This window comes from Rosa chinensis, unplaced genomic scaffold (assembly GCF_002994745.2).
Source record: "Rosa chinensis cultivar Old Blush unplaced genomic scaffold, RchiOBHm-V2 RchiOBHmChr0c31, whole genome shotgun sequence".
Classification (NCBI taxonomy): domain Eukaryota; kingdom Viridiplantae; phylum Streptophyta; class Magnoliopsida; order Rosales; family Rosaceae; genus Rosa; species Rosa chinensis.
Window position 1 is genome coordinate 110,028 of NW_020126842.1, and position 26,872 is coordinate 136,899.

The following is a 26,872-nucleotide window of genomic DNA, read 5'->3' on the forward strand; positions in this document are numbered from 1 at the left end:
TCCTAGCTGTCCTTAAGAAAGGACGTCCCAAAAGTAATGGGGTGGAACTCACAGGGGAGTCCTCCATTTCTAAAACATAAAAATCTGCTGGGAAGATAAGATGGTTAACTTGTACAAGCACATCCTCTAACAAACCTTTAGGGTAGGCATTGGATCTATCAGCTAATTGAATGATAACATTGTCAGATTTAAGTTCCCCTAGACCTAGGGTTTCGTAAACAGAGTAGGGCATAACATTAACAGATGCTCCTAGGTCTAGCATGGCATTCTTAAATCTAGAGTTACCAATAGTACAAGGAATAGTAAAGCTTCCAGGATCCTTACACTTTGGAGGAATCTTTCTCTGAATCAGGGCAGAGACATTCTCACTTACCTTTACCACCTCCTTTTCACGGTTTACTCTCCTAGTAGTGCAAAGCTCTTTGAGGAACTTGGCATACTTAGGGACTTGCTTGATGGCCTCTAGGAGGGGTAGGTTGACTTGCACCTTCTTGAAAGTTTCCAAGATAGCTTGGTCACTTTCATCCTTCTTAGATTGGGCAAACCTGCGTGGGAAGGGCATGCAAGAAGAAGAAGGGTTAGCAATAACCGAATTTGATGAGTTAGAATTAATACCTTGTACTTTCGGTTTTGCTTTTGATGGTGAGGATGCCTTGGTCTCTTCCTGTAATGCCCCGTACCTATTAATTACTTTTTACCGTGGTTGACCGAGGAGTGACTTTTTCTTTAGTCCGGTAAATTAGGAAATTTATTTGAGATTGTCGTAGAATACGCAAAATCGAGTTCGTGGACACGTAGTTTGTTTAAATTGGATTTATATCGGAAAAGTTATGACCAAAAATAGAAATTTCTATTTTTGGCATGACTTTTGTTTGTGAGTTTCTTTTAGTAGAAAGCAAGAAATAAAACAGATGGAAGAGAGAGAAAGGGAAAGAATCAGAAAAAAATTAAAAGGAAAGAGAGAGAGCACGGGTAGAACCCGAGTCACCCCCTCCCATTTTCTTTTTTCTTCTTCCGTCGCTGCTCTTCCCTTCTCCGGCGAATTCGTCGCCGTCCGGCCACCCCAAGACGCATCGTTGGGCACGGCGTGATCCTCTCTTCCTTCTCCTTCTAGCTATGTAAGTTTTTCACCATGGGTATCATTAGTTTTTGAGTTTTGAAGAGAATTTGCAGAAAAGGGGAAAACCGGAGTTTGGCTCCCATCTCGGTTTTCCGGCGATTTCCGGTCGAATTTCTTTGGGTTTTGGTTGTTGGTGAGTTGCTGAACGAGTTCCTAACCTTGTTGCAGCTTGTTTTGGGCTGTGGAGGAAGAATTGAAGGTGTTTGGGGACGTGAACAGTAGCGTGAACAGTTCCATCCGAGTTCTTGAGTTTGGGTTTGGAATTTCCAGCTTTTTCTGCTTGTTTTGGATGTGATTGCAGGTATAGAATTGTTGGGGGTGTTGTGGAGATAATTTTGAGCTAAATAGGTTGACTGGAATTGGATTCCACCTTTGATGTTTTGTGTTAAACTTGAGGATTGTTTGGTTTGAGTTTTTTTTTGGAATTTTGGTGTAGTTATTGTTATTTGGATAGTATGGATTATAAATTTTATGGGTGAATCTCTTGATAATTTACTATCAATGTTATTGTGAAATTGTTCTATTTTGTGGAGGAGTTTGGAATGGAGATTGTGTTTTGGAAAAGAAAATTTAGAGAGGAGTTAAATTTTAGAGATGGAATTGTGAGTGGAAATGGGGAAAATTAAGATTGAATGTGGAAATGTTTGGAAAGGATTTTTATGATAATTGGTGGTATTTTTGTGATGAAGGAAGTGAGATTAAATTGATTTAGTTATCGAACGGCCCTTGTGAAGGTTTAGATTAAGTGAAGTCATTGAATGGTTAAGGAATCGATTGAGTGGTTATGAGTTAGAGGGCATTGAGATTGTAATTTGTGATTAATAGACGCTTATTCCGAGGGGAATGGGTTGTTTTGAGAGTATTTCATTGTATGGTCAATTATATCCTATTCTATTGTGACAGGACGTACTGAGCCCTCGAGCGAGGAGGACACAGACAGGCAGCAGGGTTAGCTGCGGGATTTACTTGTGAGTGGACTTTTATTTTGTTAAAATAATGCATGCAGCATGGAAATAAGTTTTCAGTTGATTTATTATTTGAGAAAATGTGACTCTATGGAAAGTAAAGGATTTAAAAAGAAAGCAGTTGACAAGGAGGCCAGTTTTGGCGCATGCGTATCTTACCTAGTTGGCAGTCCCTTCTAGGTAATAGTCTGGTCGGCAGTCCCATCCAGACTACAGCTCGGTTGGCAGTCCCATCCGAAGTGTCATCTGGTTGGCAGTCCCTTCCAGATGACTTGAAGTAGTTAGTCGGCAGTCCCGTCTACTACCTGTGGCTAGTTGGCAGTCCCAACTAATCACCGCCTCCTATCCGGTTGGCAGTCCCTTCCGATGCGTCATCGGGTGGCAGTCCCTCCCCGATGGCATGAGATGCCTAGGAAGCAGTCCTTCCTAGTAATCAAATGAGTTTCATGGAAAAGGATTTGAGTTGGAACTTCAGAGGATTTGGCTGCATGATGGTTTTGTTAAAAAGAGAAATGGGGAAGCATACCATAAATTGTTTTGATTCTAGTTTCGGTTTTGTCCACTCACTCTAATAGATTTTACATGTTTTCCCCTGGGCCCTTCGTTTTCAAATGCCCAGATTTCAGATTAGCAGAGATTGCGTCCAGGCTCAAGGACTTTGGAATTCAGCGCTTCCGTTTTTGTCCGTAGGTTATTACTTAACCTACCTTGTAGGATATCGGCTTAGTTTAGTGTTGCTCTGATAAACCTTTCTTTTAAGTTGGATGGAGGTTGTTGTTTGGTTTGTTGTTACTTACGGAGGATTATGTTGGGATTTGAACTTTCTGGATGTAATATATATGTGCTTGGATTGTAAATTTGATATCGTAGGTTGAGTAGAAGATATAGTTGAAATCATGTCCAGGTTTGTGAAATTTTGGGTAGCCCATTTTTAGGGGAGGTTCTGCCGAATTTTCGGTAGGATTTCACTTAAAGTGGGCCCCGCAGGCTCGTATCCAGGTAAGTGGGGCGATTCCTGGGTCGGGTCCTGTCAGTTGGTATCAGAGCACTAGGTTATTAGATTCTGTGGCCGATATCTTCTTATAGTTGTCTTACATGCTTGATAGTATTCAGTACCTCCCGAGTGATGGCCCGACTGCAGCGGTTCCCCATCGTATACTCTTCGGTGCTGACGTACCAATCAAGTATGTAAGATAGTTGTTGTTGGTATAAATATTTTGGTGTAACACAGTTATGGGAATTTCAGGTGGAATGAGACCCGGACGCAGATCTCGTGCTGGCAGGAACCATTCACCCGCTAGTGAGGGTGATGATGAGCAGGTTCCTCGCGGGTTGTTACGGACCGTTGAGCGGTTGTTTGAGCGTTTTGCAGCGGCACTCCCCAATCCTAGGACTGACTATACTGTGGAGCGTGCCAGACGCCATGGGGCGTATACTTTCTCTAGTGCTCCTACGGAGTCCGTAGCAGGAGACTGGATTACCCGCATGGAGAGAGTATTTGAGTCCTTGGGTTGTCCAGCTGCTAGGAGGGTTCCTTTGGCTATTGACCTCCTAGACGGGGATGCATGGCTTTGGTGGCAAGGTATCAGGAATATGGGTTATGACCCAACTACTATGACTTGGGAAGAGTTCAAAACGGAGTTCTCAAATCGGTACTATAATCAGGCATCCCAGCACCGTCTCCGATTTGAGTTCATGCAGTTGAAGCAGACTGAAGAGATGACTGTGTTACAGTATGAGGAGCGTTTCATTGCTTTGTCTCGGTTTGCCCCTGAGTTGGTGGCGACAGAAAAGTTGAAGGTTGATCAGTTTATCAATGGCCTTCTACCTGTATATCGGGATTGGTTGGCGCCTCATGATTATTCGACTTTTAAGTTAGCTGTGGAGGCTGCTATGAGGTGTGAGGCTAGATATCTGGACGGTTCCCGACCTTTGGAGATTGGCGGTCCTTGTCAGGGGCCATCTAAGAGAATTGCCTCTAGTTCGGGTTCTGCATCGTCATCAGGCAGTAGGCCGAGCAGTTCAGATTCTAGCTCTCGTCAGCGTTTCAGGGGACGCTTCAGGAGGCCTGGACAGACAGGTAGGAGACAGTTCAGGGGTGGCACTGCTAGTTCCAGTGGAGGCTTTGGTAGACAGGCGATTCCGAGAGACTATCCCCAGTGTGCTACTTGTGGTAGGCACCATGTGGGCCCGTGTCAGGCAGGTGTGGGGACTTGTTACCAGTGTGGCCAGTGGGGTCACTACAGGAGAGAATGCCCTCAGTTGACCCAGGGAGTCTTCACTACTACTAGTCAGAGTATGGGTCAGACCTCTGTGGGTGCTACTAGTTCGGGTTCTCATGGTAGTTTGTCAGGCAGGAGCAGCACACAGCCTGGTCGTGGACAGAGAGGGCGTCCAGTGACCTAGGCCCGTCTTCATGCTATGACCCAGCAGGAGGGTCGCACTGCACCGAACGTCATTATGGGTATGTTAGTTGTTTTTGGCCAACCAGCTTTTATTTTGATTGATCCCGGAGCCTCTCACTCCTTTATGTCTAAGAGGTTTTCTTTCTTTGCTAATGTGCCCCCATCTCTCCTACTCGGAGAGTGGCATGTTGTTCTACCATCGGGGGAAAGACATAGAATTGAGTGGGTACATCGTTTTTGTGGAGTGTTTGTAGAAGGAGTTTGCTTAGAGGCGGACTTGATTCCATTTGAGTTAGTGGAGTTTGATGTAATCCTAGGGATGGATTTCCTTCGGATGCATCATGCCTTAGTGGATTGCTTTTGTAGTACTGTATTATTTCGGAGTCCGGGTAAGCCAGTTGTCACCTTTTATGGTGAACGGGAGGTTCTCCCATCTTGCATAATCTCAGCTTTAACTGCTAAGAAGATGTTGAGTAAGGGTTGCCAAGCTTATTTGGCACATGTGGTGAATTCAAATGCCGAAGTTATGGATCTTAGCCAAATTCCTGTTGTTGGTGACTATCCAGATGTATTTCCAGAAGAATTGCCTGGATTGCCCCCGGTGCGAGAGATAGACTTTACCATTGATTTACTTCCAGGTACAACACCGGCGGAATTGAAAGAGTTGTATGTACAGTTGCAGGAGTTAACGGATAAGGGATTTATACGACCTAGTGTATCTCCCTGGGGTGCACCTGTGTTGTTTGTGAAGAAGAAAGATGGTACTTTGAGGCTTTGTATTGATTACCGGAAACTAAACAGGGTGACTATAAGGAATAAATATCCCTTGCCCCGCATTGATGATTTGTTTGACCAGTTGAGGGGTGCTAGAGTTTTCTCAAAAATTGATTTGAGGTCTGGTTATCATCAGTTACGGATTAAAGAGGAGGATGTAACCAAAACTGCTTTTCGATCACGTTATGGTCATTATGAGTTCCTTGTTATGCCTTTTGGGTTGACTAATGCACCCGCTGCTTTCATGGATCTCATGAACAGGGTGTTTCGCCCATATCTTGACCGTTTTGTGATTGTGTTCATTGATGACATATTGGTTTATTCTAAGAGTGAGGAGTTACATGTTAAGCACTTGAAAATTGTGTTGGAGACTCTACGGCTACACCAATTGTATGCTAAATTCAGTAAGTGTGAGTTTTGGCTTGACCAAGTAACATTCTTGGGTCACGTCATTACAGCTGGTGGTGTTAGTGTGGATCCCCAAAAAGTAGAGGCCGTGTTGAATTGGGAAAGACCTACCAATGTGACGGAAATTCGTAGTTTCTTGGGTCTTGCTGGTTATTATCGACGTTTTGTGCAAAACTTTTCTAGAATTGCCGCTCCTCTTACTAAGTTAACGAGGAAGGGTATCAGATTTGTTTGGTCTGAAAATTGTGAGCAGAGCTTCCAAGAACTTAAGAGTCGGCTGACTAGTGCGCCAATTCTATCCTTGCCTGATGATAGTGGGGAGTATGTAATTTACAGCGATGCCTCTAGACAAGGCTTAGGCTGTGTATTAATGCAGCATGGTAATGTGATTGCTTATGCTTCTAGACAATTGAAGCCACATGAGTTGAATTATCCCACACATGACTTAGAATTGGCAGCTATTGTACTTGCTCTTAAGTTGTGGAGGCATTATCTGTATGGAGCCAGATGTCAGATCTTCACTGACCATAAAAGCCTCAAGTATGTGTTTACACAACCGAATTTGAATTTAAGACAACGAAGATGGATGGAGTTGATTGAAGATTATGATTGTACCATTGAGTACCACCCCGGTAAAGCAAATGTGGTGGCGGATGCACTTAGTAGGAACCCATCTGTGACTTTGTCATATTTAAGGGCCACTCGAGTACCCCTATTGTCAGAGTTGAGGTCTACGGGGGTTGAGTTATCGGTTGATGAGGTTGGTACTCTGGTGGCTAGTTTTCATGTGAGACCAGCATTCATTGATAAAATACGGGAAACCCAGCCTCTTGATCCAAGAATTGAAGGGATTAAAGAAGGTGTTCGTGGTGGTTGGCAACTTGAGTTTTCTATTAGAAGAGATGGAACATTGATGTTTGGAAAGAGACTTTGTGTTCCTAACGTCGAACCACTTAAACGAGAAATACTTGATGAAGCTCATAATTCTGCGTATGCCCTGCATCCTGGTGGTACAAAAATGTATCGGACTCTCAAAGAGTATTATTGGTGGCCAAATATGAAAAGAGAAATTGCAGCTTTTGTGAGTAAATGTCTAGTGTGCCAGCAAGTGAAAGCGGAAAGGCAAAAACCGTCGGGGTTGTTGCAACCTTTGTCAATTCCGGAATGGAAATGGGATCATCTCACCATGGATTTTATTTACAAGCTACCTCGTACGCAGGATGGTAATGATGGTATTTGGGTGATTGTAGATCGACTCACCAAATCAGCTCATTTTCTGGCAGTTAAGGAAACCTTTAGTTTGGATAAATTGGCAAAGTTGTATGTGGATGAAATTGTAAAGCTTCATGGAGTTCCCGAGTCCATTGTTTCTGATCGTGATGCTCGATTCACATCAAAGTTTTGGAGGAAGGTTCACAAATTTATGGGAACAGAATTACAATTTAGCACTGCTTTCCATCCTCAAACTGATGGACAATCTGAGCGGACTATACAGACTTTGGAAGATATGTTGAGGGCTTGTTCTCTACAATTTAAAGGAAGTTGGGATAAGCACTTGGCCTTGATGGAGTTTGCATATAACAACAGTTACCATTCGAGTATTGGTATGGCTCCCTACGAAGCTTTGTATGGGAAACAGTGTAGGACCCCCTTGTGTTGGGATGAAGTGGGAGAAAGACAACTTATTGGTCCTGAGATTATTGAAATCACAACAGATAAAGTTAAGGTGATCAGAGAGAGACTTAAGACGGCCCAAAGCAGACAGAAGAGCTACGCAGATAAACACAGGAAGCATCTTGAATTTCAAGTTGGTGATTGGGTATTTCTGAAGTTATCTCCTTGGAAGGGTGTGGTAAGGTTTGGTAAACGAGGGAAACTAAGTCCAAGGTATATTGGTCCCTATGAGATTGTGGAACGAATTGGTCTGGTCGCTTACCACTTGGCTTTACCTCCACAACTATCTCAAGTACATGATGTATTCCACGTCTCCATGCTTCGCAAGTACATCACTGATCCTTCACATGTGTTACCAGCTCAACCCATTACACTTACAGAAGATCTAACATATGAAGAAGAACCAGTACAGATCCTTGATCGTCGTGAGCAAGTACTCCGAAGTAAGATTATACCTTTGGTTAAGGTATTATGGAGGAATCACCTGCTTGAAGAAGCTACTTGGGAACCAGAGGATCAAATGAGGCAACAGTATCCACCTCTTTTTTCTTGACAGGTATAATTTCGAGGACGAAATTTTATAAGGAGGGGAGATTGTAATGCCCCGTACCTATTAATTACTTTTTACCGTGGTTGACCGAGGAGTGACTTTTTCTTTAGTCCGGTAAATTAGGAAATTTATTTGAGATTGTCGTAGAATACGCAAAATCGAGTTCGTGGACACGTAGTTTGTTTAAATTGGATTTATATCGGAAAAGTTATGACCAAAAATAGAAATTTCTATTTTTGGCATGACTTTTGTTTGTGAGTTTCTTTTAGTAGAAAGCAAGAAATAAAACAGATGGAAGAGAGAGAAAGGGAAAGAATCAGAAAAAAATTAAAAGGAAAGAGAGAGAGCACGGGTAGAACCCGAGTCACCCCCTCCCATTTTCTTTTTCTTCTTCCGTCGCTGCTCTTCCCTTCTCCGGCGAATTCGTCGCCGTCCGGCCACCCCAAGACGCATCGTTGGGCACGGCGTGATCCTCTCTTCCTTCTCCTTCTAGCTATGTAAGTTTTTCACCATGGGTATCATTAGTTTTTGAGTTTTGAAGAGAATTTGCAGAAAAGGGGAAAACCGGAGTTTGGCTCCCATCTCGGTTTTCCGGCGATTTCCGGTCGAATTTCTTTGGGTTTTGGTTGTTGGTGAGTTGCTGAACGAGTTCCTAACCTTGTTGCAGCTTGTTTTGGGCTGTGGAGGAAGAATTGAAGGTGTTTGGGGACGTGAACAGTAGCGTGAACAGTTCCATCCGAGTTCTTGAGTTTGGGTTTGGAATTTCCAGCTTTTTCTGCTTGTTTTGGATGTGATTGCAGGTATAGAATTGTTGGGGGTGTTGTGGAGATAATTTTGAGCTAAATAGGTTGACTGGAATTGGATTCCACCTTTGATATTTTGTGTTAAACTTGAGGATTGTTTGGTTTGAGTTTTTTTTTGGAATTTTGGTGTAGTTATTGTTATTTTGGATAGTATGGATTATAAATTTTATGGGTGAATCTCTTGATAATTTACTATCAATGTTATTGTGAAATTGTTCTATTTTGTGGAGGAGTTTGGAATGGAGATTGTGTTTTGGAAAAGAAAATTTAGAGAGGAGTTAAATTTTAGAGATGGAATTGTGAGTGGAAATGGGGAAAATTAAGATTGAATGTGGAAATGTTTGGAAAGGATTTTTATGATAATTGGTGGTATTTTTGTGATGAAGGAAGTGAGATTAAATTGATTTAGTTATCGAACGGCCCTTGTGAAGGTTTAGATTAAGTGAAGTCATTGAATGGTTAAGGAATCGATTGAGTGGTTATGAGTTAGAGGGCATTGAGATTGTAATTTGTGATTAATAGACGCTTATTCCGAGGGGAATGGGTTGTTTTGAGAGTATTTCATTGTATGGTCAATTATATCCTATTCTATTGTGACAGGACGTACTGAGCCCTCAAGCGAGGAGGACACAGACAGGCAGCAGGGTTAGCTGCGGGATTTACTTGTGAGTGGACTTTTATTTTGTTAAAATAATGCATGCAGCATGGAAATAAGTTTTCAGTTGATTTATTATTTGAGAAAATGTGACTCTATGGAAAGTAAAGGATTTAAAAAGAAAGCAGTTGACAAGGAGGCCAGTTTTGGCGCATGCGTATCTTACCTAGTTGGCAGTCCCTTCTAGGTAATAGTCTGGTCGGCAGTCCCGTCCAGACTACAGCTCGGTTGGCAGTCCCATCCGAAGTGTCATCTGGTTGGCAGTCCCTTCCAGATGACTTGAAGTAGTTAGTCGGCAGTCCCGTCTACTACCTGTGGCTAGTTGGCAGTCCCAACTAATCACCGCCTCCTATCCGGTTGGCAGTCCCTTCCGATGCGTCATCGGGTGGCAGTCCCTCCCCGATGGCATGAGATGCCTAGGAAGCAGTCCTTCCTAGTAATCAAATGAGTTTCATGGAAAAGGATTTGAGTTGGAACTTCAGAGGATTTGGCTGCATGATGGTTTTGTTAAAAAGAGAAATGGGGAAGCATACCATAAATTGTTTTGATTCTAGTTTCGGTTTTGTCCACTCACTCTAATAGATTTTACATGTTTTCCCCTGGGCCCTTCGTTTTCAAATGCCCAGATTTCAGATTAGCAGAGATTGCGTCCAGGCTCAAGGACTTTGGAATTCAGCGCTTCCGTTTTTGTCCGTAGGTTATTACTTAACCTACCTTGTAGGATATCGGCTTAGTTTAGTGTTGCTCTGATAAACCTTTCTTTTAAGTTGGATGGAGGTTGTTGTTTGGTTTGTTGTTACTTACGGAGGATTATGTTGGGATTTGAACTTTCTGGATGTAATATATATGTGCTTGGATTGTAAATTTGATATCGTAGGTTGAGTAGAAGATATAGTTGAAATCATGTCCAGGTTTGTGAAATTTTGGGTAGCCCATTTTTAGGGGAGGTTCTGCCGAATTTTCGGTAGGATTTCACTTAAAGTGGGCCCCGCAGGCTCGTATCCAGGTAAGTGGGGCGATTCCTGGGTCGGGTCCTGTCAGTTGGTATCAGAGCACTAGGTTATTAGATTCTGTGGCCGATATCTTCTTATAGTTGTCTTACATGCTTGATAGTATTCAGTACCTCCCGAGTGATGGCCCGACTGCAGCGGTTCCCCATCGTATACTCTTCGGTGCTGACGTACCAATCAAGTATGTAAGATAGTTGTTGTTGGTATAAATATTTTGGTGTAACACAGTTATGGGAATTTCAGGTGGAATGAGACCCGGACGCAGATCTCGTGCTGGCAGGAACCATTCACCCGCTAGTGAGGGTGATGATGAGCAGGTTCCTCGCGGGTTGTTACGGACCGTTGAGCGGTTGTTTGAGCGTTTTGCAGCGGCACTCCCCAATCCTAGGACTGACTATACTGTGGAGCGTGCCAGACGCCATGGGGCGTATACTTTCTCTAGTGCTCCTACGGAGTCCGTAGCAGGAGACTGGATTACCCGCATGGAGAGAGTATTTGAGTCCTTGGGTTGTCCAGCTGCTAGGAGGGTTCCTTTGGCTATTGACCTCCTAGACGGGGATGCATGGCTTTGGTGGCAAGGTATCAGGAATATGGGTTATGACCCAACTACTATGACTTGGGAAGAGTTCAAAACGGAGTTCTCAAATCGGTACTATAATCAGGCATCCCAGCACCGTCTCCGATTTGAGTTCATGCAGTTGAAGCAGACTGAAGAGATGACTGTGTTACAGTATGAGGAGCGTTTCATTGCTTTGTCTCGGTTTGCCCCTGAGTTGGTGGCGACAGAAAAGTTGAAGGTTGATCAGTTTATCAATGGCCTTCTACCTGTATATCGGGATTGGTTGGCGCCTCATGATTATTCGACTTTTAAGTTAGCTGTGGAGGCTGCTATGAGGTGTGAGGCTAGATATCTGGACGGTTCCCGACCTTTGGAGATTGGCGGTCCTTGTCAGGGGCCATCTAAGAGAATTGCCTCTAGTTCGGGTTCTGCATCGTCATCAGGCAGTAGGCCGAGCAGTTCAGATTCTAGCTCTCGTCAGCGTTTCAGGGGACGCTTCAGGAGGCCTGGACAGACAGGTAGGAGACAGTTCAGGGGTGGCACTGCTAGTTCCAGTGGAGGCTTTGGTAGACAGGCGATTCCGAGAGACTATCCCCAGTGTGCTACTTGTGGTAGGCACCATGTGGGCCCGTGTCAGGCAGGTGTGGGGACTTGTTACCAGTGTGGCCAGTGGGGTCACTACAGGAGAGAATGCCCTCAGTTGACCCAGGGAGTCTTCACTACTACTAGTCAGAGTATGGGTCAGACCTCTGTGGGTGCTACTAGTTCGGGTTCTCATGGTAGTTTGTCAGGCAGGAGCAGCACACAGCCTGGTCGTGGACAGAGAGGGCGTCCAGTGACCTAGGCCCGTCTTCATGCTATGACCCAGCAGGAGGGTCGCACTGCACCGAACGTCATTATGGGTATGTTAGTTGTTTTTGGCCAACCAGCTTTTATTTTGATTGATCCCGGAGCCTCTCACTCCTTTATGTCTAAGAGGTTTTCTTTCTTTGCTAATGTGCCCCCATCTCTCCTACTCGGAGAGTGGCATGTTGTTCTACCATCGGGGGAAAGACATAGAATTGAGTGGGTACATCGTTTTTGTGGAGTGTTTGTAGAAGGAGTTTGCTTAGAGGCGGACTTGATTCCATTTGAGTTAGTGGAGTTTGATGTAATCCTAGGGATGGATTTCCTTCGGATGCATCATGCCTTAGTGGATTGCTTTTGTAGTACTGTATTATTTCGGAGTCCGGGTAAGCCAGTTGTCACCTTTTATGGTGAACGGGAGGTTCTCCCATCTTGCATAATCTCAGCTTTAACTGCTAAGAAGATGTTGAGTAAGGGTTGCCAAGCTTATTTGGCACATGTGGTGAATTCAAATGCCGAAGTTATGGATCTTAGCCAAATTCCTGTTGTTGGTGACTATCCAGATGTATTTCCAGAAGAATTGCCTGGATTGCCCCCGGTGCGAGAGATAGACTTTACCATTGATTTACTTCCAGGTACAACACCGGCGGAATTGAAAGAGTTGTATGTACAGTTGCAGGAGTTAACGGATAAGGGATTTATACGACCTAGTGTATCTCCCTGGGGTGCACCTGTGTTGTTTGTGAAGAAGAAAGATGGTACTTTGAGGCTTTGTATTGATTACCGGAAACTAAACAGGGTGACTATAAGGAATAAATATCCCTTGCCCCGCATTGATGATTTGTTTGACCAGTTGAGGGGTGCTAGAGTTTTCTCAAAAATTGATTTGAGGTCTGGTTATCATCAGTTACGGATTAAAGAGGAGGATGTAACCAAAACTGCTTTTCGATCACGTTATGGTCATTATGAGTTCCTTGTTATGCCTTTTGGGTTGACTAATGCACCCGCTGCTTTCATGGATCTCATGAACAGGGTGTTTCGCCCATATCTTGACCGTTTTGTGATTGTGTTCATTGATGACATATTGGTTTATTCTAAGAGTGAGGAGTTACATGTTAAGCACTTGAAAATTGTGTTGGAGACTCTACGGCTACACCAATTGTATGCTAAATTCAGTAAGTGTGAGTTTTGGCTTGACCAAGTAACATTCTTGGGTCACGTCATTACAGCTGGTGGTGTTAGTGTGGATCCCCAAAAAGTAGAGGCCGTGTTGAATTGGGAAAGACCTACCAATGTGACGGAAATTCGTAGTTTCTTGGGTCTTGCTGGTTATTATCGACGTTTTGTGCAAAACTTTTCTAGAATTGCCGCTCCTCTTACTAAGTTAACGAGGAAGGGTATCAGATTTGTTTGGTCTGAAAATTGTGAGCAGAGCTTCCAAGAACTTAAGAGTCGGCTGACTAGTGCGCCAATTCTATCCTTGCCTGATGATAGTGGGGAGTATGTAATTTACAGCGATGCCTCTAGACAAGGCTTAGGCTGTGTATTAATGCAGCATGGTAATGTGATTGCTTATGCTTCTAGACAATTGAAGCCACATGAGTTGAATTATCCCACACATGACTTAGAATTGGCAGCTATTGTACTTGCTCTTAAGTTGTGGAGGCATTATCTGTATGGAGCCAGATGTCAGATCTTCACTGACCATAAAAGCCTCAAGTATGTGTTTACACAACCGAATTTGAATTTAAGACAACGAAGATGGATGGAGTTGATTGAAGATTATGATTGTACCATTGAGTACCACCCCGGTAAAGCAAATGTGGTGGCGGATGCACTTAGTAGGAACCCATCTGTGACTTTGTCATATTTAAGGGCCACTCGAGTACCCCTATTGTCAGAGTTGAGGTCTACGGGGGTTGAGTTATCGGTTGATGAGGTTGGTACTCTGGTGGCTAGTTTTCATGTGAGACCAGCATTCATTGATAAAATACGGGAAACCCAGCCTCTTGATCCAAGAATTGAAGGGATTAAAGAAGGTGTTCGTGGTGGTTGGCAACTTGAGTTTTCTATTAGAAGAGATGGAACATTGATGTTTGGAAAGAGACTTTGTGTTCCTAACGTCGAACCACTTAAACGAGAAATACTTGATGAAGCTCATAATTCTGCGTATGCCCTGCATCCTGGTGGTACAAAAATGTATCGGACTCTCAAAGAGTATTATTGGTGGCCAAATATGAAAAGAGAAATTGCAGCTTTTGTGAGTAAATGTCTAGTGTGCCAGCAAGTGAAAGCGGAAAGGCAAAAACCGTCGGGGTTGTTGCAACCTTTGTCAATTCCGGAATGGAAATGGGATCATCTCACCATGGATTTTATTTACAAGCTACCTCGTACGCAGGATGGTAATGATGGTATTTGGGTGATTGTAGATCGACTCACCAAATCAGCTCATTTTCTGGCAGTTAAGGAAACCTTTAGTTTGGATAAATTGGCAAAGTTGTATGTGGATGAAATTGTAAAGCTTCATGGAGTTCCCGAGTCCATTGTTTCTGATCGTGATGCTCGATTCACATCAAAGTTTTGGAGGAAGGTTCACAAATTTATGGGAACAGAATTACAATTTAGCACTGCTTTCCATCCTCAAACTGATGGACAATCTGAGCGGACTATACAGACTTTGGAAGATATGTTGAGGGCTTGTTCTCTACAATTTAAAGGAAGTTGGGATAAGCACTTGGCCTTGATGGAGTTTGCATATAACAACAGTTACCATTCGAGTATTGGTATGGCTCCCTACGAAGCTTTGTATGGGAAACAGTGTAGGACCCCCTTGTGTTGGGATGAAGTGGGAGAAAGACAACTTATTGGTCCTGAGATTATTGAAATCACAACAGATAAAGTTAAGGTGATCAGAGAGAGACTTAAGACGGCCCAAAGCAGACAGAAGAGCTACGCAGATAAACACAGGAAGCATCTTGAATTTCAAGTTGGTGATTGGGTATTTCTGAAGTTATCTCCTTGGAAGGGTGTGGTAAGGTTTGGTAAACGAGGGAAACTAAGTCCAAGGTATATTGGTCCCTATGAGATTGTGGAACGAATTGGTCTGGTCGCTTACCACTTGGCTTTACCTCCACAACTATCTCAAGTACATGATGTATTCCACGTCTCCATGCTTCGCAAGTACATCACTGATCCTTCACATGTGTTACCAGCTCAACCCATTACACTTACAGAAGATCTAACATATGAAGAAGAACCAGTACAGATCCTTGATCGTCGTGAGCAAGTACTCCGAAGTAAGATTATACCTTTGGTTAAGGTATTATGGAGGAATCACCTGCTTGAAGAAGCTACTTGGGAACCAGAGGATCAAATGAGGCAACAGTATCCACCTCTTTTTTCTTGACAGGTATAATTTCGAGGACGAAATTTTATAAGGAGGGGAGATTGTAATGCCCCGTACCTATTAATTACTTTTTACCGTGGTTGACCGAGGAGTGACTTTTTCTTTAGTCCGGTAAATTAGGAAATTTATTTGAGATTGTCGTAGAATACGCAAAATCGAGTTCGTGGACACGTAGTTTGTTTAAATTGGATTTATATCGGAAAAGTTATGACCAAAAATAGAAATTTCTATTTTTGGCATGACTTTTGTTTGTGAGTTTCTTTTAGTAGAAAGCAAGAAATAAAACAGATGGAAGAGAGAGAAAGGGAAAGAATCAGAAAAAAATTAAAAGGAAAGAGAGAGAGCACGGGTAGAACCCGAGTCACCCCCTCCCATTTTCTTTTTTCTTCTTCCGTCGCTGCTCTTCCCTTCTCCGGCGAATTCGTCGCCGTCCGGCCACCCCAAGACGCATCGTTGGGCACGGCGTGATCCTCTCTTCCTTCTCCTTCTAGCTATGTAAGTTTTTCACCATGGGTATCATTAGTTTTTGAGTTTTGAAGAGAATTTGCAGAAAAGGGGAAAACCGGAGTTTGGCTCCCATCTCGGTTTTCCGGCGATTTCCGGTCGAATTTCTTTGGGTTTTGGTTGTTGGTGAGTTGCTGAACGAGTTCCTAACCTTGTTGCAGCTTGTTTTGGGCTGTGGAGGAAGAATTGAAGGTGTTTGGGGACGTGAACAGTAGCGTGAACAGTTCCATCCGAGTTCTTGAGTTTGGGTTTGGAATTTCCAGCTTTTTCTGCTTGTTTTGGATGTGATTGCAGGTATAGAATTGTTGGGGGTGTTGTGGAGATAATTTTGAGCTAAATAGGTTGACTGGAATTGGATTCCACCTTTGATGTTTTGTGTTAAACTTGAGGATTGTTTGGTTTGAGTTTTTTTTTGGAATTTTGGTGTAGTTATTGTTATTTTGGATAGTATGGATTATAAATTTTATGGGTGAATCTCTTGATAATTTACTATCAATGTTATTGTGAAATTGTTCTATTTTGTGGAGGAGTTTGGAATGGAGATTGTGTTTTGGAAAAGAAAATTTAGAGAGGAGTTAAATTTTAGAGATGGAATTGTGAGTGGAAATGGGGAAAATTAAGATTGAATGTGGAAATGTTTGGAAAGGATTTTTATGATAATTGGTGGTATTTTTGTGATGAAGGAAGTGAGATTAAATTGATTTAGTTATCGAACGGCCCTTGTGAAGGTTTAGATTAAGTGAAGTCATTGAATGGTTAAGGAATCGATTGAGTGGTTATGAGTTAGAGGGCATTGAGATTGTAATTTGTGATTAATAGACGCTTATTCCGAGGGGAATGGGTTGTTTTGAGAGTATTTCATTGTATGGTCAATTATATCCTATTCTATTGTGACAGGACGTACTGAGCCCTCGAGCGAGGAGGACACAGACAGGCAGCAGGGTTAGCTGCGGGATTTACTTGTGAGTGGACTTTTATTTTGTTAAAATAATGCATGCAGCATGGAAATAAGTTTTCAGTTGATTTATTATTTGAGAAAATGTGACTCTATGGAAAGTAAAGGATTTAAAAAGAAAGCAGTTGACAAGGAGGCCAGTTTTGGCGCATGCGTATCTTACCTAGTTGGCAGTCCCTTCTAGGTAATAGTCTGGTCGGCAGTCCCGTCCAGACTACAGCTCGGTTGGCAGTCCCATCCGAAGTGTCATCTGGTTGGCAGTCCCTTCCAGATGACTTGAAGTAGTTAGTCGGCAGTCCCGTCTACTACCTGTGGCTAGTTGGCAGTCCCAACTAATCACCGCCTCCTATCCGGTTGGCAGTCCCTTCCGATGCGTCATCGGGTGGCAGTCCCTCCCCGATGGCATGAGATGCCTAGGAAGCAGTCCTTCCTAGTAATCAAATGAGTTTCATGGAAAAGGATTTGAGTTGGAACTTCAGAGGATTTGGCTGCATGATGGTTTTGTTAAAAAGAGAAATGGGGAAGCATACCATAAATTGTTTTGATTCTAGTTTCGGTTTTGTCCACTCACTCTAATAGATTTTACATGTTTTCCCCTGGGCCCTTCGTTTTCAAATGCCCAGATTTCAGATTAGCAGAGATTGCGTCCAGGCTCAAGGACTTTGGAATTCAGCGCTTCCGTTTTTGTCCGTAGGTTATTACTTAACCTACCTTGTAGGATATCGGCTTAGTTTAGTGTTGCTCTGATAAACCTTTCTTTTAAGTTGGATGGAGGTTGTTGTTTGGTTTGTTGTTACTTACGGAGGATTATGTTGGGATTTGAACTTTCTGGATGTAATATATATGTGCTTGGATTGTAAATTTGATATCGTAGGTTGAGTAGAAGATATAGTTGAAATCATGTCCAGGTTTGTGAAATTTTGGGTAGCCCATTTTTAGGGGAGGTTCTGCCGAATTTTCGGTAGGATTTCACTTAAAGTGGGCCCCGCAGGCTCGTATCCAGGTAAGTGGGGCGATTCCTGGGTCGGGTCCTGTCACTTCCTTGGACGTTGCAGGGTCCTTCTCAATACCCAACTTGGTGGGTTCTTGGTCTTCCTCAATCTCAATGCTCACTTGGGCCTTCTTTGACTCTTTTGGTTGATCCATGAACATTCTTCCACTCCTTGTAGTAACAACTGATGCATTCTCCACATTAGGGTTAGGTATGGTGTTACTAGGGAGCTTTCCAGTTTCGTGGATCTTGCTCATGAAATCCACAACTTGACCCATTTGCTTCTTGAGCTCTGCAATGTCCTTCGTGTGGGTCTGTTGTCCTTGAATCAAAGCTTGAGTGGAGTTTGTCAAAGCTTGTGTAGAGCTAGTCAAGGCTTCCAACGTTTTGTCATAGTGAGACATGGAAGGTCCAGAGTTCTGTGGAGGAGGAGGCATGTAGGGCCTTTGAAAAGATGATCCTTGGCATGAAGGCCCTTGTGGACGTTGGAAATTCCCACCAAGAGGATTCTGAACGTTGTCATTGTTGGTCCACTTGAAGTTGGGATGGTCCCTCCATCCTGGGTTATAAGTATTGGAGTAGGGGTCATGTCTAGGACGTTGAAGTCCTCCTTGATATCCTCCTTGATACCCTCCAATAGCATTCGCAGATTCCCATCCTCCATTCTCATTGAGTTGAGGGCACTGATCTGTAACATGCCCTTGCATAGAGCATACCCCACAAGCTATTGTTGCACTTGGTCCCTTGGAACTTACCACTTGATTCATGAGAAGAGTAAGCTTGTTCAGTTGGTCCTCAATTGCAGTATTCTTGCTCATCTCATGCACCCTACGAATAGAGTGTCCTACTCCCTCATATTGTTGGGAGTTCAAAGCACGATTAGCTATAAGCTCCTTCCCAACTGCAGGTGATTTATCTACAAAAGCTCCTCCAGCTGCAGCATCCAACATTTGCCTTTCCAAGGGTAAGAGTCCTTCGTAGAAACATGTGAGTAGGGTCTCATCCTTCATCTGATGTTGAGGACATTGTGCAAGTAAGGAATTAAACCTCTCATAGTAGGCAGCATAGGACTCATCATGAGCTTGCTCTATTCCACTTAGCTTCTTCCTAAGTGTGATGACCTTAGAAGCTGGGAAGTATTTCTCCAAGAAGGCCTTTCTCATTGTCTCCCATGAAGTGATACGTCCTGCAGGAAGTTCATATAGCCAATCCTTGGCTCTATCAGCTAGAGAGAATGGAAATGCTCTCATCTTCAGAAGATTCTCATCTGCCCCTTGTGGTTGCATGTTTGCACAAACAGATTGGAATTCTCGAATGTGCTTATTGGCGTCCTCCATATTAAGTCCATGGAAGATAGGGAGCTTGTGCAACAGTCCACTCTTAAGTTCAAACTCTGCTTGTCTTCCAGCTGCAGGGGCAGGATATACTATGCCTGTAGGGGGTCCTCCTTCAACAGTTGCGGTGGAAAGTTCCCTGATAGATGCCATTCTCTCTTCTCTGACTTCTTCAGGTGGTGGTGAAGGTGGTGGTGTAGAGTTGGATGAAACCACAGGTGAAGGTGAACGCGAAGGCGGAGCTGGACTTGGTGTAGGTGATGTAGACTCCTCAGAACAGTAGGTCCTCTTCCCTTGCTCGTTAATTGTGTACTCTCTGTATGTTGGAGGAGAAGGGCTTGAGAACTCAAGGAGTGAAGGACCCTTCAAACGAGCGAGCCTTGCTTCAATTTCCTTTATTGTAGATGGTCTAAAAGGCTCGGTCATTCATAGGATTCCTGAACATCATCAGAATTCAAAGAAGTTAGTGATGCCGCTAAAAGCAAGCGCACAATTTAACCCTGAAATATCGTTAGTAGTATAAGCAAATAGGGATCGTTCTATTCCGGGGATTGAGGGTACACTTGTAATTGTGAAACAAATAAAGAAAAGTATTATTTACAAAAATAAAATAAAGAATATAAATATATACAATTGTATAAACAAATAAAGAATTAAAATAATAAAGTATTATTTACAAAAATAAAATAAAGAATATATATATACAAGTGAACAAAAATAAGGGGGGATTTTGTTTTTGGATTTTCGAAAATAAAACTAAGTTAACAAAATAATTAAAATGCAAAAACATAAAAATAAAATAGAGTGAGAGAACAAAGATCAAAAACCGAAACATATGATTAAAATTGATTCAAACCCTAATATTGTTCATCTAAGTCATGAGAGAGGAGTTGATCATGTGAAACATTCGAAAGCAAATGATTTCCCATATTTTACTTTTCAATGCTAATTAACCTAAGCGAAAGCACCTAGATTAATCCTATCAAACATGCAATCAAGCCCTAGAAAGCTAGTCAATCATGACATGTTTAATGCATTAGACATAGAGAAAGGCTATCAACTCAAGTGTACAACTTAGTTATGGAAAAGTCCACCTAATTGCAATCCTCTTCAATTAAATTCGATTCTTGTCCAGAACCTTTACTACTTTTGATTCAAGTTACACAAAACGAAAAGTCGATTTCATGTTCTTAAACCTAGCACCAATTACATGCAAATCCTATAAGTGTCGACCCAAATAAGATAAACATATAAAAGTTTTCTGTAAAGCAAATTTAATCGAACAAACTCACATAAGCAACTTAGAATCACAATTATATGAATCTAAAAATTCTCAATTAATCATAAAATTCCAGAAATTAATATTCATTCAAACACATATGTCAACTAGAACAAAACCAACGAAATCAAAGCAAAGGTTACAAAGGAGAATCGGATTACACCGTGAGATGGAGATGAGATGAACGAATTGAGGATGTGGTCTCTTGAATCTCGAAAGCAAGCTTCAAGGATGGTGATGGAGGATGATGCTCACGGGGCAATTCTTCTTCTCCCTTGGCCTTTCTTGAAATGTTGAATGCACTAGAGGATGGAGAGAAAATGGAAAGGAAATGGAGAGACAAAGAAGATGGAATGGATGAAGGAATTGGTTTTGAGAGTGAGAGGAGAAGTGTATTTATAGCCCAAAAAATGATGAATGGAGGGTGGAGATGAACATGAATGGAGGGTGGAGATGAACATAAATGAAGGGCTAGATATGTTAGACAAATTTGTAAAAAATATCTTCCCACATGTTTATCACTTGTTCAACTTGAATTGATTTTCCTCCTCAAGTTTTTCCACTTGGTTGCAACTTTGATTTTCCTCCTCAAGATTTTCCACTTCCTTGCAACTTTGATTTTCCTCCTCAAGATTTTCCACTTGGTTGCAACTTTGATTTTCCTCCTCAAGATTTTCCACTTGGTTGCAACTTTGATTTTCCTCCTCAAGATTTTCCACTTGCTTGGAGGTCCTAAAAAAAATAGAAACTAATAAGAAAAATAGAAACTTTCCTAAAATGAAAAATGGCAACTTACTAAAAATGATAAATAGAAACTACAAAAATATAAACTTTCTACAAATAGGAACTTTCCCAATCAAAGAATGGAAACTTTCCTAAACAGGATTTTAATAAGGAAATAACGTAAGAAATGTAGGGAAATGCAGTTAAAACGTCGCATTAAAATGCTCCTATCAAATTCCCCCACACTTAGCTTTTGCTAGTCCCTTAGCAAAATCACACTAAGACACACACTAACACTCAACAAAAATTAAAGACTCTACAAAAACAATGACTCTATTGCCCTTCAACTTTTTGTCTCAGAAATCTCCTACTTTCACTACATCAAGATTAGCACTCAACCAAGAATCAATATGTAGATATTCAAGAGTTAATTAAAACATATAATCCACACATACACAAGTAGGACTTGGTTGTAATAATGGTGATGGTTTCTGTTAAGCATGCTTCGAACAAGTATGATTCATATCCTCACAAGGTATATCCACTCTTTCTTCTCTCAGAATTCAAGACAATGCTTAAAAGCTTATAATCACTCAATTATATGTGAGAGAAAATATTTTGAGGCAATCAAATAGCTCACATATATAAGAAACGAAAAGCACTTTGTGAATATAAATTTTTTTTTTAAAAGATCTCATGAAGGATATCAACTACTTGCACGGATGGACCCAAGCCATAGGTTCAACTCTTGTAACTCATCTCCACAAATCAAAGGCTGTCCCATCTTAAGGATCAAGAAGGTCTTATTTAGGGTTGTAATGGGGCCAAGGCTCAAGGTTTTAAGAAATGAAGGGTAAGGATTTATCAAAGTGTCCTAAAAACCTAGCAGAGCACATGTAGATGTAGAGACCTCAAGAAATCCACCAAGGCATTGCAAAAACGTCACTTTCCCTAGAGGTAACATAAAAGGGCCTAATGTCTTCATGTTGGGCCAAATCTTCATTGTAAACTTCCCTAGAACTATAGTGGAATGGACAAAGGCCAAATTTTTCTGTAGTGGGCCTTCAGTTCAAAGTAAACTCCAAAATCACTAAGTATGGGGGACTAAAATCCATAAACATTTTTCTTTCTTTTCTTTTCTAGCCGTACACAATTTTTTTCTTTTCATTTTTCACGGCTTTCACATATTTGTTTTCTTTATGGACAAGTCTACCCCCACACTTGAACTTTCACCTCTTCTCAATTTTTCATCTTTAGCACCAAACCCACGTAGTATGTCTCAAAAGATAGCTCCGCTAAGTTTTTAGAACAAAGGGTAGGAGTGTAGCTATACTAAGGTTCAAGGTTAAGGATTTAAGGGTGATGAAAGAAAAGGCTTAATGTAAGCTCAAAGGGGTTTATCTAAGGGAGTCCCACGACGGGCACAAATAGGGACACATGCTTATTTAACAATGGTGGTAATTCCTAGGTTGCCTCTATCCCTTCCAGAATCAGGGCCATATATTGACAAACGTCTCAACAAGCACAAGAGCGAATTCTAGCATTTTCTAGTCCATCAAACTTAATCTATGGCAATCAATCAATCAAATGAAAGAATAATGAGATCATCAAAACATCGCCAAGAAATTAAGAATATATTTTTCAATTATCACTCCAAGAAAAAGGGACATGGCTCAAATATCTCACAGGGGCTTTTATGAATCAAAACTCATCCTAACATGCTCATATTCTGTACCAAGGTTACGAAATCCATATCCACTACACATGCATGCATTTTTCATATATCTCAATTAACCAAAGAATACCATTTTAAAAATCATCTCAATTTTGTGATCCTCTTTTAATCATGATTTCAGAGATATAGAATCATCATAGACAGTTGAAAGGGCATTCTAAGACTCAAAAACAAAAACAAAAGTAACCAAATTTTTTTTTTTTTAAATAATTTAATTTCAACACTTAGGTACGGGAACAGGGAGTCTCGATGTGCAATGGGACTGAAACAGCTACCCTTTTTCAAGACTATGTTTAATCCAATATACCTTAGTGTATCACAACATCAATTAAAAACACAAAAAACACAATCCAACTTCAACTATTTTTTTTTTTTTTTTTATACTAACTACTAAAAACACAATAAAGCAATAATCCTTCCCCCATACTTAATTCATGCATTGTCCTCAATGTATAAACAAATATAAATCATGCAAAGCATAAATCAAGCATAGAAGAGAGTTAACACAACGAAACCTAAAACAACTTAAAATTCATGAAAATAAAATAGAAGGAAGAGTTCAAGAAAGCAAATCTGCGTTTGATGGCTCCTCCACAGATACGGTTGAAATGGGTTGCCTCCCATGCAGCGCTTAATGTTTAAAGTCTCTCAGCCTAGACTTGTACCTCCATTTACTCCTTTGGAGGAGCGGTATGCGGGCGAGTGGCAGCCCTCTTGCTGGTTTCAGCCTTCGGAGGCGGGTCCTCATGTTGTGATGCAGTAGCGTCCTTGCGAGGAAACCCAGGAGGATAACTCTGCAAGTTATTGACTTCCTGAGCAAGCTTGTTTATTGCAGTGTGACAGCGGATCAAAGAGCAGTTCATCTCAGAGATGTAATCGATCATGCAATTGACTCTCCAATCTGTCACCATAATACCATCGCGGAGAGAGGAGCGCAAATCATCAATTGAATCCGACAAGCTTTCCAGGGTGGCCACAGGTCGAGGAGCACTAGCAGCTGGTGAGGAAGAAGACTCTCCGGGATGCAGTCTGGGAGAGCGACGAGGCAGAGGAGGGGGACTGCGGGTACGCTCACGGATAGGACGATGGTCCCATGGACGAGTAAGCCCAGCTCTAGTGGCCGCTTGACGACCTTCTTCTTCCAAAGAGAGAACACGGCGTTGATTGACGCCCCTGCGAGGGGTAACCTTGGTTCGAGCCATGAGGAAGTAGAAGGAATTTGAAACTGCACGCTTTAGACAAACCTTAGTAAAATCTGGAGGAGACAAAAAAAGATGTATATGTAAAGCACAAAATAGGGTAGAAATCTCAACAGGCACACGGTTTTAACAAAGCTTCTCCGGGAAGGAGAAGAGTTATGACAGTTCACGGCCCAAGAAACACATATGCACATGAAAAACTCCCCCACGCGTAAATATTCCTTTCTTTTCCTGGATTTATGGCAATTAGACCTGCTTTCGGCTGTAGCTTGTCTGTCACAGGTCCTCGAGATTCGTTTGATTCCCCCACGCGTCCTTTCTTTTCCTTAATTTACGGCAATCATACCTGCTTTCGGCTGTAGCTTATCTGTCACAGCTCCTCGAGATCAGTTTGGTTCCCCCATGTGTCCTTCACGCGTCAACAACTTTTCCGTGTTTTTGGGTGACTTTAATCCAACACGTAGATTTAATCTCAGAGATCGTCGATCCAACGGTGGAGATCTGCTCACTCGTTCTAGAAATAGGTGCATTCTGAGCGACTGTTCACTCCAAAAGAAAATTCTTCCGAGTTCCAGCCTTTCTCTCTCAACCCTTCAGCCTTTCTTTCGAAACTCAAATCCTTTCTTCATCAACATGGAACCACAAACTCTGCAACTAATGGAGCAACAGACCCAGCAACAAATCGAGGATGGAGGAAACAACCAAGCAGCCGGGACTAATAACCGGTGGGCTCCCACACCGCCTCAACTAAGAATCCTCAAGGGCCTTTACTATGATAAGGGTTTTAAGTACCCAACTCCAGAGCAGATTCAAGAGATCTGCCTCCATCTGAAACAGTATGGGCAGATCGAGGACAAAAACATCTTCTTTTGGTTCCAGAACCTCAAGGCTCGTGAGAGGCAGAAGTTGAAGGAATTTCGGAACGTTCCGGTTGGTGGATCTCTCGATCTCAATTTTGGATCCACTAGTTCTACTGATGATGGTAGATCCATTGATCTAAACTTTGGGTCACGTGTCGGCTATGGTGTTGACCCATATTCCTCCTCACCCTTCAACACTAATACCAGTACTACCTCCTTTGGCACAACAGGAGGACAATCTTTCATGGAACAACGAGGAGGAGATCACCAGGAGATTGAAACCCTTCCACTATTCCCCATGCATGGTGAGGACATCTTTGGCAACATGAAGACTACTTCCGAGGGAGGTGGCGGTTATGGCGGTGGCTCTCACATTTCCCTTGAGCTCAGTCTCAACTCCTACAGAGATGCAGACATGGCTTAGTATTATTATTATTATTATTATATATATATATATATTTTTTAATTTTTAATTTTTTTTTTTTTTTTTTTTTGTAAATAAGACTGAATGAATGCAATTTTTTTTTTTAATATTTTTTTTATATATATATTTTTTTTTTATAGAAAGGACTCAAAAATAAAAGACAAATATATATATATAGGACTCAAAATGAAAGACAAAAATATAAATCTCTTCCCCCACACTTAAATATTGCATTATCCTCAATGTAATTAATTAAAAGCATGCAATGAAATAAGTAAGCATAGATAAGCAAGCGCACAATTTAACCCTGAAATATCGTTAGTAGTATAAGCAAATAGGGATCGTTCTATTCCGGGGATTGAGGGTACACTTGTAATTGTGAAACAAATAAAGAAAAGTATTATTTACAAAAATAAAATAAAGAATATAAATATATACAATTGTATAAACAAATAAAGAATTAAAATAATAAAGTATTATTTACAAAAATAAAATAAAGAATATATATATACAAGTGAACAAAAATAAGGGGGGATTTTGTTTTTGGATTTTCGAAAATAAAACTAAGTTAACAAAATAATTAAAATGCAAAAACATAAAAATAAAATAGAGTGAGAGAACAAAGATCAAAAACCGAAACATATGATTAAAATTGATTCAAACCCTAATATTGTTCATCTAAGTCATGAGAGAGGAGTTGATCATGTGAAACATTCGAAAGCAAATGATTTCCCATATTTTACTTTTCAATGCTAATTAACCTAAGCGAAAGCACCTAGATTAATCCTATCAAACATGCAATCAAGCCCTAGAAAGCTAGTCAATCATGACATGTTTAATGCATTAGACATAGAGAAAGGCTATCAACTCAAGTGTACAACTTAGTTATGGAAAAGTCCACCTAATTGCAATCCTCTTCAATTAAATTCGATTCTTGTCCAGAACCTTTACTACTTTTGATTCAAGTTACACAAAACGAAAAGTCGATTTCATGTTCTTAAACCTAGCACCAATTACATGCAAATCCTATAAGTGTCGACCCAAATAAGATAAACATATAAAAGTTTTCTGTAAAGCAAATTTAATCGAACAAACTCACATAAGCAACTTAGAATCACAATTATATGAATCTAAAAATTCTCAATTAATCATAAAATTCCAGAAATTAATATTCATTCAAACACATATGTCAACTAGAACAAAACCAACGAAATCAAAGCAAAGGTTACAAAGGAGAATCGGATTACACCGTGAGATGGAGATGAGATGAACGAATTGAGGATGTGGTCTCTTGAATCTCGAAAGCAAGCTTCAAGGATGGTGATGGAGGATGATGCTCACGGGGCAATTCTTCTTCTCCCTTGGCCTTTCTTGAAATGTTGAATGCACTAGAGGATGGAGAGAAAATGGAAAGGAAATGGAGAGACAAAGAAGATGGAATGGATGAAGGAATTGGTTTTGAGAGTGAGAGGAGAAGTGTATTTATAGCCCAAAAAATGATGAATGGAGGGTGGAGATGAACATGAATGGAGGGTGGAGATGAACATAAATGAAGGGCTAGATATGTTAGACAAATTTGTAAAAAATATCTTCCCACATGTTTATCACTTGTTCAACTTGAATTGATTTTCCTCCTCAAGTTTTTCCACTTGGTTGCAACTTTGATTTTCCTCCTCAAGATTTTCCACTTCCT

At 41.4% G+C, this 26,872-nt stretch overlaps 2 protein-coding genes and 1 long non-coding RNA gene across 3 annotated transcripts; all 3 read left to right on the plus strand.

Annotated features, from left to right (window-relative positions):
- The first annotated feature begins 758 nt into the window (after positions 1 to 758).
- Positions 759 to 2,084, plus strand: LOC112181358. The gene is made up of 3 exons (XR_002928816.2): positions 759 to 1,118; positions 1,289 to 1,421; positions 2,024 to 2,084. It is a non-coding gene; the product is annotated as an uncharacterized LOC112181358 (long non-coding RNA).
- A 1,234-nt stretch (positions 2,085 to 3,318) lies between these two features.
- On the plus strand, positions 3,319 to 4,491 carry LOC112181361. Its single transcript, XM_024319736.1, has one exon. It carries the CDS (start codon positions 3,319 to 3,321, stop codon positions 4,489 to 4,491), a length of 1,173 nt encoding a protein of 390 aa, XP_024175504.1.
- Positions 4,492 to 10,594: 6,103 nt separating this feature from the next.
- LOC112181363 lies at positions 10,595 to 11,767 on the plus strand. The gene has a single exon (XM_024319737.1). It carries the CDS (start codon positions 10,595 to 10,597, stop codon positions 11,765 to 11,767), a length of 1,173 nt encoding a protein of 390 aa, XP_024175505.1.
- Positions 11,768 to 26,872: the final 15,105 nt, after the last annotated feature.